This window comes from Pristis pectinata, chromosome 6, assembly GCF_009764475.1.
Source record: "Pristis pectinata isolate sPriPec2 chromosome 6, sPriPec2.1.pri, whole genome shotgun sequence".
NCBI classification, from domain to species: domain Eukaryota; kingdom Metazoa; phylum Chordata; class Chondrichthyes; order Rhinopristiformes; family Pristidae; genus Pristis; species Pristis pectinata.
Genome location: NC_067410.1, coordinates 8,093,652 through 8,106,979, shown reverse-complemented (window position 1 = coordinate 8,106,979; position 13,328 = coordinate 8,093,652). Strand labels below are relative to the sequence as shown.

The 13,328-nt window shown below is 43.8% G+C and overlaps 1 protein-coding gene across 1 annotated transcript in view; it reads left to right on the top strand.

Moving 5' to 3' along the window:
• The window catches only part of hemk1 (HemK methyltransferase family member 1), a 110,138-nt gene that overhangs the window by 79,834 nt on the left and 16,976 nt on the right, over window positions 1-13,328 (top strand). Inside the window, exons 7-8 of the mRNA XM_052019100.1 lie at window positions 391-495; window positions 8,126-8,221. Of these exons, the coding sequence (XP_051875060.1) occupies window positions 391-495; window positions 8,126-8,169 (149 nt within the window). The 3' untranslated portion in view covers window positions 8,170-8,221. The remainder of the gene's footprint in view (window positions 1-390; window positions 496-8,125; window positions 8,222-13,328) is intronic.

Genomic DNA, 13,328 nt, shown 5'->3' with positions numbered 1-13,328 from the left:
TCAATGCCCTTTTAGGACACAGTTTGTTCAAACCTCAGCACTGATTAAAGGGCAGAAAAACAACTCAAAAGATTTCTCTGCCAATTTTTAGCACTATATCTTTTCTTCCTCAAATATTCCAGAGAAAGAAAAAATCACGGATTAATTTTTTTAAATTCAAACCTCACCACAAGTCTTCAGCATGTAATGTGGGTTAGTTGATTGGGAGAGGTATCAAGGTAATCCATGATAAAAGAAGGATTTGTTGAATCACTCAGCTTTTCTCTATTCATGACAGTATTTGTGTTCGGGTATTCTAATATCTAGTGTGATATTTGTTTTAAGGTGGCAGTACTGAGTACAGCAAAATGCATTGTCGCATCAGCCTTAAACCTGCATTTCTATTCACAGATGCCTGTGAACTGTCTCGCATCTGTGGAGCTGTGGATGTCATTGTCAGTAACCCTCCATATGTATTCCATGAAGATATGTCTGGGTTAATGCAGAGATCCTCAGGTAAATCCAGCAGAACAGATCCTTTGTGTTTCATTGAGTGTTGCATTCTCTCCACAGCTTCAGGGATTACCGGCAGAGATGGTTAAGGCCCTGGGGGAAATTTCGTCTCTGTGGGCTAGACCCAAACGAGTGCAATTGACAGTTATACTCACCTCCCAGTATGCAGGTCCATTGAAGTCACTAGTATCAAATGCTGGGAGGAGACTGTATCCTGGTACTCCCACGCTTGTTTAGTGTTGTTAACCAAGGATGAACTTCTCCCCACATTCGTCTTTGAGATCTGAAAGGGTTCAAATTCAGTCCAATATAAATGGAGAAAACCTTCCTCTTCCAGCTGCCTGTGAGGATCTGTTATAAATTCTGAATCTGCAGAAGGTTTGTCTGCCCAAGTTTGACTGAGGAACAGACCCAATGTCCTTTATAATCAAGAATTTGCATTTACTATGGTGCATGCTCAAATACAGGCCGTTCCCCCCCAGTTACGAATGCCCGGCTTATACACCCCGACATACAGTCAAATTCCCATAATATTATTAAATACAAAAGTCCATTGTATGGACAACGTTTGTTCCTATGAACAGCAGATCCAGATTCCTCTCTCTTAGTAATTGTTCTTTCTTATCACTCTTATGTGCTTTTAATCCCACTCATTACAATACTGTGGAGGTATAGTTACCATATCGAGCGATATTGTGTATTTACCGACTTATGGACAAAGTCAACTTATGGAAGTCTGTGAAAACAAAACCCGTTCATTACTGTGCACAGCCTGTATTCATAGAGTCATACAGCAAGGAAACCCAACTGGTCCATGCTGACCTAGATGCCCCATCCAAGCTAATCCCATTTGCCTGCATTTGGTCCATAGCCTTCTAAACCGTTCCAATCCATGTCCCTGTCCAACTATCTTTTAAAAGTTGTTATTGTACCTGCCTCAACCACTTCCTCTGGCAGCTCATTCCACATACATACCACCCTTTGCATAAAAAAGTCGCGCTTCAATCTTTCCCCTCTCACCTTAAATCTATGCCCCTAGTTCTTGACTCACCAACCCTGGGAGAAAGACTGAGTGCATTCACCCTATTTCTCCTTGTGACCTTATACACCTCTGTAAGCTCGCCTCTCGTATTCCAAGGTTCCAAGGAATAAAGTCCTAGCCTGTCCAACCTCAGTCCCTCAAGTCCTGGCAACGTCCTTGTAAATCTTATATTGTAAAAATCAATAATAAAATTCATGGTTTATAGCATGTAATAAATCATGAGTGGGTCATTAAAGCTCCCTTGATTGCACTGTCCAAATTCATAACCCTACATTCTCTTTTTGAGGAATAGACAATGTTTGTGCAGGTCTTGACAGCACAAAGTCACTATAATTTGAGCTTCACTGACTGACAAACATGCTGTCAAGTACTTCCCTCTCAGATCTCACTCAGGTGGTTGTTGTTCACTCCCAGTTATAGGAGTTATGGCAGTGACAGGCAATTAAAACAGAAAACAGGGAAATTCCACACCAAGCTAGTCAGAGCATGGAAATGACTGGTAGATATCTTGGATGGGATTCCTCTTGATTTGTACTTCCAATTTTCCTTGAGAGGATCTTTTTTGCCAATTCTTGGAATTCACGATCTTTTTTTCTCCCATTTGGAATTTTTTATATTCTTTCTGAGGATGTGGACATCAATGGCACATCCAACATTTGTTGCCCAACTATAATCGCTCAGTCAAAGGGCAATTAAGGGTCAGCCCTGTTGTTGTGAGTCCACAGTCACATTAGGCCTGCAGAGAAAAGATGATACATTTCCTTCCCTTCAAAGAAATCAGGGGAAACAGGTGGATTTACAGCCATGAGCTTTTTATTCCAGGTTTATTGAATTAATTGTGTTTGTTCAGCTGCTCTGCTGAGATTTGTGGTAATGTGTGGTAATGTGTCTGAATAATTAGCCCAGGTTTCTGGATTACTTGTCAAGTGACAATGTCACCAAGCTTAGTCATGTGGAATATGAGATCTTTTTTTAAAGCAACCTCTGGTTAAAGCTAAGTTTAATTGTCAAAGCTGTTTGAACGTCACTAAGCTTAGTGACATTCTCATTTTTTATATAAGACAGTTACATAAGATGTTGGTGAGGCCATACTGGTGTACCGTTTTGGTCGCCCTGTTATGGGAAAGATGTTATTAAACTAGAAAGAGTGCAGAAAAGATTTACCACGATGTTGCCTGGACTTAGGGGCCTGAGTTACAAGGAGAGGACACGTAGACGAGCACTTCATTCCCTGGAACGTAGGAGATTGAGGGAATACCTGATAGAGGTATATAAGATCATGAGGGGCACAGACAGGGCAAAAGCACATAGTCTTTTCCCCAGGGAGGGGGTGCTAAAAACAAGAGGGCACAGGTTTAAGATCGGAGGCGAGAAATTTAAAAGGGACATCAGGAGCAGCTTCTTCACGTGAGGGGTGGTGGTATTTGGAATGAGCTGCCAGAAATAGTGGTTGAGGCGGGCACATTAGAAACATTTAAAAGCCATCTGATAAGTACATGGATAGGAGAGGTTTAGAGGGCTATGGGCCAAACACAGGCAGATGGGACTAGCTCGCTGGACAACACAGTCGGCATGGATGGATTGGGCTGAAGGGCCTCTTTCCATGCTGTATGACTCTATGACTCTATATTAAGGGAATCAAGGGATCTGGTGATAGTGCAGGAAAGTGGTGCTGAGGTAAAAGGTCAGGAGAAGTTGCATAGACTAGGATTTTATTCCCTGGAGCGTAGGAAATTGAGGGGTGACCTGAAAGGGGTATGTAAGATCATGAGGGGCATAGACATGGCGAACGCACATAGTCTGTTTCCCAGGGAGAGGGTACTAAAAACAAGCAGGCATTGGTTTAAGATCAGACTAGAGAGATTTAAAAGGAAAATCAGGAGCAGCTTCTTCACACAAAGGGTGGTGCATATTTGGAATGAGTTGCCAGAAGTAGTGGTTGAGGCGGGCACATTAGCAACATTAAAAAGCCATCTCGATAAGTACATGGATCGGAGAGGTTTAGAGAGCTAGGGGCCAAGTGCATGCAGATGGGACTAGTTCGCTGGACAATGCAGTCGGCATGGATGAATTGGGCCTAAGGGCCTGTTTCCATGCTGTATGACTCTATGACTCTAAGCTAACATGTCCTGATGTTGTGGGTTATGGGATCAAGCCTAGAATTTTTTTAGATGCTAAATACTCCGCACTTTGGAGTATTGTTTGCAGTTCTGGCCACACCATTACAGGGAGAATGTGGAGGCTTTGGTGAGGCTGCAGAAGAGGTTCGCCAGGATGCTGCCCGGATTAGAGGGTGTGAGCTATAAGGAGAGGTTGGACAAAGTTGGATTGTTTTCTCTGGAGCGTTGGGGGCTGAGGGGAGACCTGATAGAAGTTTATAAAATTATGAGAAGCGTCGATACTGTAGACAGAATATTTTTCCCAGGGGAGAAATGTTGAATACTAGGGGCCATAGCTTTAAGTGAGAGAGGGAAAGTTTAAAGGAAATGTGCAGAGTAAGTTTATTACACAGTGAGCGGTGGGTGCCTAGAATGGGTGGCCAGGACTGGTGGTGGAAGCAGATGCGATAGAGGCATTTAAGAGGCTTTTAGATAGGCATTTGAATATGCAGGGAATAGAGAGATATGGATCATGTGCAGGCAGAAAGAATTAGTTTGTCATCATGTTCAGCACAGACATTGTGGGCCGAAGGGCCTGTTCCTGTGCTGTACTGTTCTATGTTCTATGTATATATCTAGCTGGCATGGGAATCCTGAGAATTCACTATATGGGGATAATGAGTATTGTTTACAGTTCTGGTCGCCCAATTATGTGGAGGCTTTGGAGAGGGTGCACAAGGGGTTCACCAGGATGCTGCCAGGATTAGAGGGTATGAGTAATAAGGAGAGGTTGGACAAACTTGGGCTGTGAGCCAACATAGCAATCCTCTCCCTTGTTTGGGGGTAGCTATGTAGATCGCAGCCTCTGAATTCTTGGCTAACAACATGATTCCAGTGGACTAAGTCATCACACTGTCATGTGGAATATGAGATTTTTTTTAAAGCAACCTCTGGTTAAAACAGCTCATGGTATAACAAAGACCATGACCATCCAGAGACAGACCTCACCGTTTTATTTAGAGGGTGTGCCGAACTTAATTCAAACAGTTTTAACAATTAAACTTTGGGAAATCAGACCACTAGGCTATGCTCCTTCTCCCTGCATACAAACAGAAGCTGAAACGGGATGATCCGGTATGGAGAGTCGTGCAGCACTGGTCTGAGGAAGCAGGTGAGCTCCTACGTGACTGCTTTGAGACAGTGGACTGGTCCATGTTCAAAGACACAGCTGCCAGCCTTGATGAGTATGCCACCACCATCAGAGACTTTAGCAGCAAGTGTGTGGCGGACTGTGTACCAAAGAAAACAATATGGGTGTTCCCAAACAGGAAACCGTGGATGAACCGGGAGATCCACTCCCTACTGAAGGAGAGGACCGCTGCACACAAATCTGGTGATCCTGACCTGTACAAGAAATCGAGGTATGACCTTCGAAAAGCTATCAGGGATGCCAAGAGGCAATACCGACTCAAAATAGAGTCCCTGACCAGCCGCCAGTTATGGCAGGGCTTACATGCCATAACAGGCTACAAGACAAAGACGGGCTGCATAGCTAACAACAGCGCATCCCTTCCTGATGAACTTAACGCATTCTATGCGTGTTTTGAACAAAAGGGAAGTGGAGTGTCACCATCCACCCTGACAGCCACCAACGCAGCTGAACCTGTGATCACAGTGGAGGACGTAAGATCAGTCTTCCGGAGAGTGAACACGAGGAAAGCACCTGGCCCAGATGGTGTCCCGGGCCGTGTGCTCAGATCTTGTGCTGATCAGCTGGCAGAAGTATTTGGGGACATTTTCAACCTCTCCCTGCTTCAATTTCAAGTTCCCTCCTGTTTTAAGAAGACCACTATCATCCCGGTACCAAAGAAAAGCAAGGTAACATGCTTCAATGACTACCGACCAGTGGCTCTGACATCCACCATCATGAAGTGCTTTGAGAGGTTGGTCATGGCACGCATCAACTCCAGCCTACCAGTCAACCTGGACCCATTGCAATTCGCCTATCAGCGAAACAGGTCTACAGCAGACGCCATCTCCCTGGCCCTACACTCAGCTCTGGAGCATCTGGAAAGTAAAGACACATATGTTAGACTATTGTTTATTGACTACAGCTCTGCCTTCAATACAATAATTCCAAGCAAGCTTGTCACCAAACTCCGAGACCTAGGACTCAACACCTCCCTCTGTAACTGGATCCTTGACTTTCTAACCAACAGACTGCAATCAGTGAGGATAGGCAGCAATACCTCTGGCACAATTATTCTCAACACTGGTGCCCCACAAGGCTGCGGCCTCAGCCCTCTACTCTACTCCCTATACACTCATGACTGTGTGGCCAGATTCTGCTCTAACTCCATCTACAAGTTTGCAGATGATACCACCGTTGTAGGCCATATCTCAAACAGCGATGAGTCGGAGTACAGGAAGGAGATAGAGAGCTTAGTGGAATGGTGTCATGATAACAACCTTTCCCTCAATGTCAACAAAACTAAAGAGCTGGTCATTGACTTCAGGAAAGGGGGCGGTGTACATGCACCTGTCTACATCAATGGTGCTGAGGTCGAGAGAGTTGAGAGCTTCAAGTTCCTGGGAGTGAACATCACCAACAACCTGTCCTGGTCAAATCATGTAGATGCCACAGCTAAGAAAGCTCACCAGCGCCTCTACTTCCTCATGAGGCTCAAGAAATTTGGTTTGTCCCCTTTGACTCTCACCAACTTTTACCGATGCACCCTAGAAAGCATCCCATCTGGATGTATCATGGCTTGGTACGGCAACTGCTCTGCCCAAGACCGCAAGAAACTGCAGAGAGTTGTGGACACAGCCCAGCGCATCACGGACACCAGCCTCCCCTCCTTGGACTCTTTACCTCTCGTTGTGTTGGTGTAGCAGCCAGCATAATCAAAGACCCCACCCACCCAGGACATTCTCTCTTCTCTCCTCTTCTATCAGGTAGAAGATACAGGAGCCTGAGGGCATGTACCACCAGACTTAAGGACAGCTTCTACCCCACTGTGATAAGACTATTGAACAGTTCCCCTATATGATGAGATGGACTCTGACCTCATGACCTACCTTGTTGTGACCTTGCACCTTATTGCACTGCACTTTCTCTGTAGCTGTGACACTTTACTCTATACTGTTATTGTTTTTTACCTGTACTACATCAATGCACTCTGTACTAACTCAATGTAACTGCACTGTGTAATGAATTGACCTGTAAGATCAGTTTGTAAGACAAGTTTTTCACTGTACCTCAGTACAAGTGACAATAGTAAACCAATACCAATACTTAGCAGTGATCTGAAAAAAGAAGACCTTTGGGAATTCAATTTGTTTTCTTAGTAGTATACGATAAGATAAGATATCTTTATTAGTCACATGTACATCGAAACACACAGTGAAATGCATCTTTTGCGTAGAGTGTTCTAGGGCAGCCCGCAAGTGTCGCCACGCTTCTAGCGCCAACATAGCATGCCCATAACTTCCTAACCCGTACGTCTTTGGAATGTGGGAGGAAACCGGAGCACCCAGAGGAAACCCACACAGGCACGGGGAGAATGTACAAACTCCATACAGACAGTGGCCGGAATTGAACCCAGATCGCTGGCGCTGTAATAGCGTTACGCTAACTGCTAGATGTCTTTTCATGATGGTGTTATGCAGTCAGAAATTTTGGCTTCTGAGCAGAGGGTGACCAACCAAAGAATGGAGGAAGATCATTGTTATTTCCCAGTGCCACAGTTCTCATCTCCAGCCACCTGTGGGTACTGAACCCCTTTGCAGACTTACTGATGAATCGTTCTATCAGCCAAGGCAGCAGGCACAGTGAAAATGAAGGAGAAAAACAGCATGATGGCTGTTTACCGAAGGGGAATGGAAGAGTCAAGTCAAGGAAGAACATTTCCAGAATTTAACAAAATCTTCTTCACCCTAGTACTGTGTACAGTTTGGTCACCCTGTTATAGGAAAGACGTGGCTAAACTGGAAAGAGTGCAGAAAAGATTTGCGAGGCTGTTGCCAGGACTAGAGGGCCTGAGTTATAAGGAGAGGTTGGCCAGGCTAGGTCTTTATTCCTTGGAACATAGGAGAATGAGGGCCAACCTTATAGAAGTGTTTAAAATTATGAGATGCATAGACAAGGCAGATGGTAACAGTCTTTTCCCCAGGGTAGGGGAGTCCAAAACTAGGGGGCGTAGATTTAGGGTGAGAGAGGAAAGATTTAAAAGAGACCTGAGGGGCAACTCTTTCACGCAGAGGGTGGTGAGTATATGGAACGAGCTGCCAGAGGAAGTGGTTGAGGCAGGTACAATAGTATCATTTAAGAAGCACTTGGATAGGTACATGGAGGGGCGGGGCCTGGAGGGATATGGGCCAAATGCAGGAAATTGGGACAAGCTGGGTGGACAACGTGGTCAGTACTAATTCGATGGGCCGAAGGTCCTATATCCATGCTGTATTGCTCTATGACTCTATGACCCTAATGCAGGTATGAAGACCTTGATGCACTGGATGGGGGAGTGGATGGAATGAAGGTCATCAGACCTATACTGCACCTTGCATCTAAAGTTCTGAAGGAACATGGGTAAGTGTGGCTTATAATGATTAAAAAATCCAGCATGAATATCTTGTCCTCAGAATATTATTTTTCTTTCATTATTATTGGAACTAACAAGCATCAGCACATCATGTACAGCACAGTCAGTTCAATAGCACCTCGTTCCCGTGACAAGACAAGAGCAACAATGTCACTGGGAACACCATGTCCTCCAAGTTCCTCTCCACACCATTCTGAATGGGACGTACGTCCAGGGATTTTGTTAAGCAACAAGAGAGAATGGATGATTTCTATCCAAGTCCTGGCGGTGTGTGACTTGAAAGTGATAGTCCTAATGCAGAATATTTAAGGAAATATTGTTAGTTTCACATCCTGACTCAATCTGTTACTTTCTCTTTTATATATTAGGAGGAATAAATTTAAGGGACAACATAGGTCAAGGGCCTTAAATACTTCTGAATATCCACGATTATGTAAGTGGTGTTTGATGGTCAGCATGGATTTATTCATAGAGTAATACAGCGTGGAAAAAGGCCCTTCGGCCCAACTCATCCATGCCAACCAAAGTGCCCATCTAAGCTAGTCCCATTCACCCGCATTTGGCCCTTATCCCTCTAAACCTTTCCTATCCATGTGCTTATCCAAATGTCTTTTAAATGTCTTTATTGTACCCCCCTCAACTACTTTCTCTGGCAGCTCGTTCCATGTATGCATCACCCTCTGCGTGAAGAAGTTGTCCCTTGGGTCCCTTTTAGACCTTTCCCCTCTCACCTTAAACCTATGCCTTCTAGTTTTTGGTTCCCCTTTCCCTGGGAAACAGACTGTGCACATTCACAGTACCTATGCCCCTTCATGATTTTATACACCTCTATAAGGTCTTCTACACTCCAAGGAATAAAGTCCTAGCCTGCCCAACCTCTCCCTATAACTCAGGCCGTCAAGTCCCACTTGTAAATCATCTTTGCACTCATTCCAGCTTAATGACATCCTTCCTGTAACAGGGTGACCAAAACTGCTCACAATACTCGAAGTGCAGCCTCACCAATGTCTCGACTAGCTGGGCTGAAGGGCCTGTTTCAGTACTGTATCATTCTGTGGCATTCAGGAACATTTAAAAACTGCAGCTGAGCAGGTAAAAGTCAGAGTCAATTAAAATGTCAGAGGACAAACTTTTTGTGTTAGATCATTTTCCCTGTTTTCCATTGCTGCTGTCATCTTCAAAAGTGGATAACTAGTAACGCAAAGTCACAATTCCATTAACTTCACAGAGCAACATTGAATATTAAGAGCAACACTCTTCAAAATATGTCACATTTTCAAACCCAGCTAAGTATAGCAAATAACATTTGCTGTTTCTCCTTTTTGTTTTTACTCAAAGGGTGACTCTGCCTGGGGCCAAGTGCCAAGTTTCTATTTAAAATGCAACACACAAAACGCTGGAGGAACTCAGCAACCTAAATGGGTCTCAACCCAAAACGTCGACTCTCCATTTCCCTCCGCAGATGCTGCCTGACCTGCTGAGTTCCTCCAGCGTTTTGTGTGTTGCTCCAGATTCCAGCATCTGCCGAATCTCTTGTGTCTTCAGTTTAAAAGGGTCTCTCTTTTACCTACATTAAACAATAGCGACAGAGTCAAGATCTGAACTGACATTGCGCCTTGTAATACGGAATCAGTAATTTACATAAAAACCTTCTCATGATTTACAAGAGGAGTAGATATTCTTATTTTGTAAGGCAGCACCTTGACAGCAGTGGGATTGTGTTTTGTAAGGGTAGTCGTTAATTTCTACCTCCACCAGGTGGTGCTGGAGACATCTGCAGACAAAAGGTTTAGAGTTACAATCCCAATAAGACCTTAGAGACACAAGAGACTGTAGATGCTGGAATCTGGCACAACAAACAATCTGCTGGAGGAATTCAGCAGGTCGAGCAGCACCCATGAGAGGAAAGGAATTGTCGACAACTCAGGACAAAACCCTGCATCAGACCTGTGAACCCTGAGGCAGGGTTTCGACCCGAGACATCGACAATTCCTTAACCCCCACCCCCCCACCACAGATGCTGCTTGACCCGCTGAGTTCCTCCAGCAGATTGTTTGTTGCAATAAAACTTTAATCTTTGTTAGGGAAAAGAAAGGTGGTGAATCCTGGAGATTAAGAAATAATAAAATAAGATGTGTAAAACTGCAGCATTGGATAAAGAGCCTTCACATCAACACTGAAGTTGACCCTGATGAATAATGGAGTCAAACTGTCTAAGAATGTATGAAATGAGAAGGGAAGCGCTTGCCACATCATTCATCAAGATCATGGCTGATTATCCAGCTCGGCTCCATTTTCTAACAGTATTCCCACATCTCATGAATTCACGTGCAGGAATCTGTCGATCTCTGCTTTGAATGAACACAATGACTGAATTTCCGCAGCCCTCTGGGGCAGAGAATTCCAAAGGTTCATCACTCTCTGACTGAAGAGATTTCTCCTCATCCTAGACCTATTCTCAAACTGTATCTGGGGTCCAAAACTCCTCAGTCAGGGGAAACATCTTCCCTGCACCTAGCCTGTCAAACCCTGAGAATGCTTTGAGTTTGAATGAGATTCAGATTCGGTCCAGGTGAAGGGTGTCAACCTGAAACATCGACTGTCTATTTTCCTCCACAGCTGCTGCCTGACCTGCTGAGTTCCTCCAGCATCTTTGTTGCATAAGTTATTTTACATACACATCTTCCTACAGAACAACAGATCTACCTGTAGCCCAGGAACACCAAACCCACGCCCAACCATCTCACCGTAATTATCACCACCACTCCCTCACACCAAACATGAGTGGATTAAATTTAAAGATAAAACATTATTTACAGACTATGAGACCTATCTTAAAATCCCTTGGATTTTCAAAATAATTATCTTGAGGTAATTAAACCCCATGTGTGTCAAATTAATTTTGCAAAGCCAAAAGGTCATGCACTTGTAGTTATAGTGTTTCACTTCCTAAAAAACACATGTATGCCTCCGTTCACATGGTGTTAAGATTTTCAATGATCAAGAAGCAAAAGACTGTAGATGCCAGAAATCTGAAATAAAAACAGAAAATGCTGAAGTACACAGCAGGTCAGGCTGCATCTGTGGAGGGAGAAACAGTCAATGTTTCAGCTTGATGACCTCTTATAAGATGAGAAGGAGGATGAGAGGTGACTTGATAGAGGTGTACAAGATGATAAGAGGCAATGATCAAGTGGACAGTCAGAGGCTTTTTCCCAGGGCAACAATGGCTAACATGAGGGGACATAATTTTAAGGTGATTGGAGGAAGGTATAAGGGGGATGTCAGGGGTAAGTTTTTACACAGAGAGTGGTCGGTACGTGGAACACACTGCCGGCAGAGGTTATGGGGGCAGATACATTAGGGACATTTAAGAGACTCTAAGATAGACACATGACACATGAATGATAGAGAAATGGGGAGCTAAGTGGGAGGGAAGGGTTAGATAAGAATAAAGAGCAGAATAAAATGTCGGCACAACATTGTGGGCTGAAGGGCCTGTACTGTGCTGTAGTGTTCTTTATTCTATGAAAAATTACAGTTCTTATTTATGCACAGAATAACAAGTTTTTACTGATCCCTTTCCCCGAAACTGTGCTAATTAAAGTTAACACTTTATGTTAACTCTCTTTCTCTGTCCCCAGATGCTTCATCACCTGCTGAATATTTCCAACATCTTCTCTTTGTATAAGGTTCTCAGTGCTTTCTGCAGTGAGAGTTTAGCTGCTACAGTTCCTGCAGTTCAGTTACAATCCTGTCTACCATAACTTTCTCCCCTCTGTTTTAATTGTGCAAGATCACTGGGCTAGAAACTCATTAACATAGCTCTGGAGAAAAAAAAAGCACTGGTGGACCAACATTAGGTTAAATCAGAGTACAGCAATTTTGCACACAGTTTGAGGTATCTTAGGGTCCCGTAAGGAAATTCATCTCTTCATTTTTGGTGGGGTTTCATTCTCCTTGACACTAGTTTTCCAGCATGAAAGAGAGTCCTCCAAATGATATCAACAATGTGTGTAGAATGGAAAATTCATCTGTAGTGAGATTTTATACCTCACTGGTCTGATAAATGATGATTCTTATTGATACACAAAACAACCAGCTTTTTCCAATCTCCACTCCCCCAGAAGCTAATTAAAGTAACACTACTTAAACTGAATTCTCTGCTCTCCCTGACATCTTCAGTGCAACCTCTATTTTTCCCTATTTTTTCACGGACATACGGGTCATGGTCATTCTAGTTTCCAATCTTCAGGGCCATTCCAGACTGCTGCTGATGTCTGTCATCTCTCACCGCTGCATTGGGGAGATCAAGGAGAGGAGACCTCATCTACTTGAAACTGGTTTATCATTGTCACATGAACCAAGGTACAGTGAAAAACTTTGTTTGCATGCCATCCAGACAGCTCACTCCATACAATATGTACATCAAGGTAGTAAAATGGAAAACAGAATGCAGAATATAGTATTACAGAGAAAGTGCAGTGCAGGTAGACAAATAAAGCGCAAGAGCCATGATGCAGTAGATTGGGAGATCAAGAGTTCATCTTTTAGCGAATGAGAGGTCTGTTCAAGAGTCTGATAACAGAGAGTAGACGTGGGCATTGTAAGCTTCTCCAATGTGCAGTCATTCATAAACTATAGACATCCTTACAGAGACCTCTGCAGTAGCCCCTTCCCAGAAACTCCTGAGTACAGTACTAGAGTGTCTCCATGACCCCCTTGTGCAAGGAGCCCACCTCCTGTAGGCACATTAGCTCTTCCAAGTCCCATTCCTTCCCACTACAGTCCAGTCATTCAGTAATTACACTCCCATGTAACTGGCATAAGCTCCTTAAAGACATACCACAATACAAGGATGTAGTATGTCTTTAAGGAGCATACTTATATTTTGTATTGTGGTATGTCTTTAAGGAGCTTATGCAATGCTACATTCTGTCAGCTGTAGAACTTGCAACACATTGTTTGGGGTGAAAATCAAAAAAAATACTGCAGATGCTGGAAATCTGAAATAAAAACAGAAAATGCTGGAAACACTCAGCAGGTCAGGCAGCATCTGTGGAAAGAGAAAGGGTTAACGTTTCAAGTCTGAGA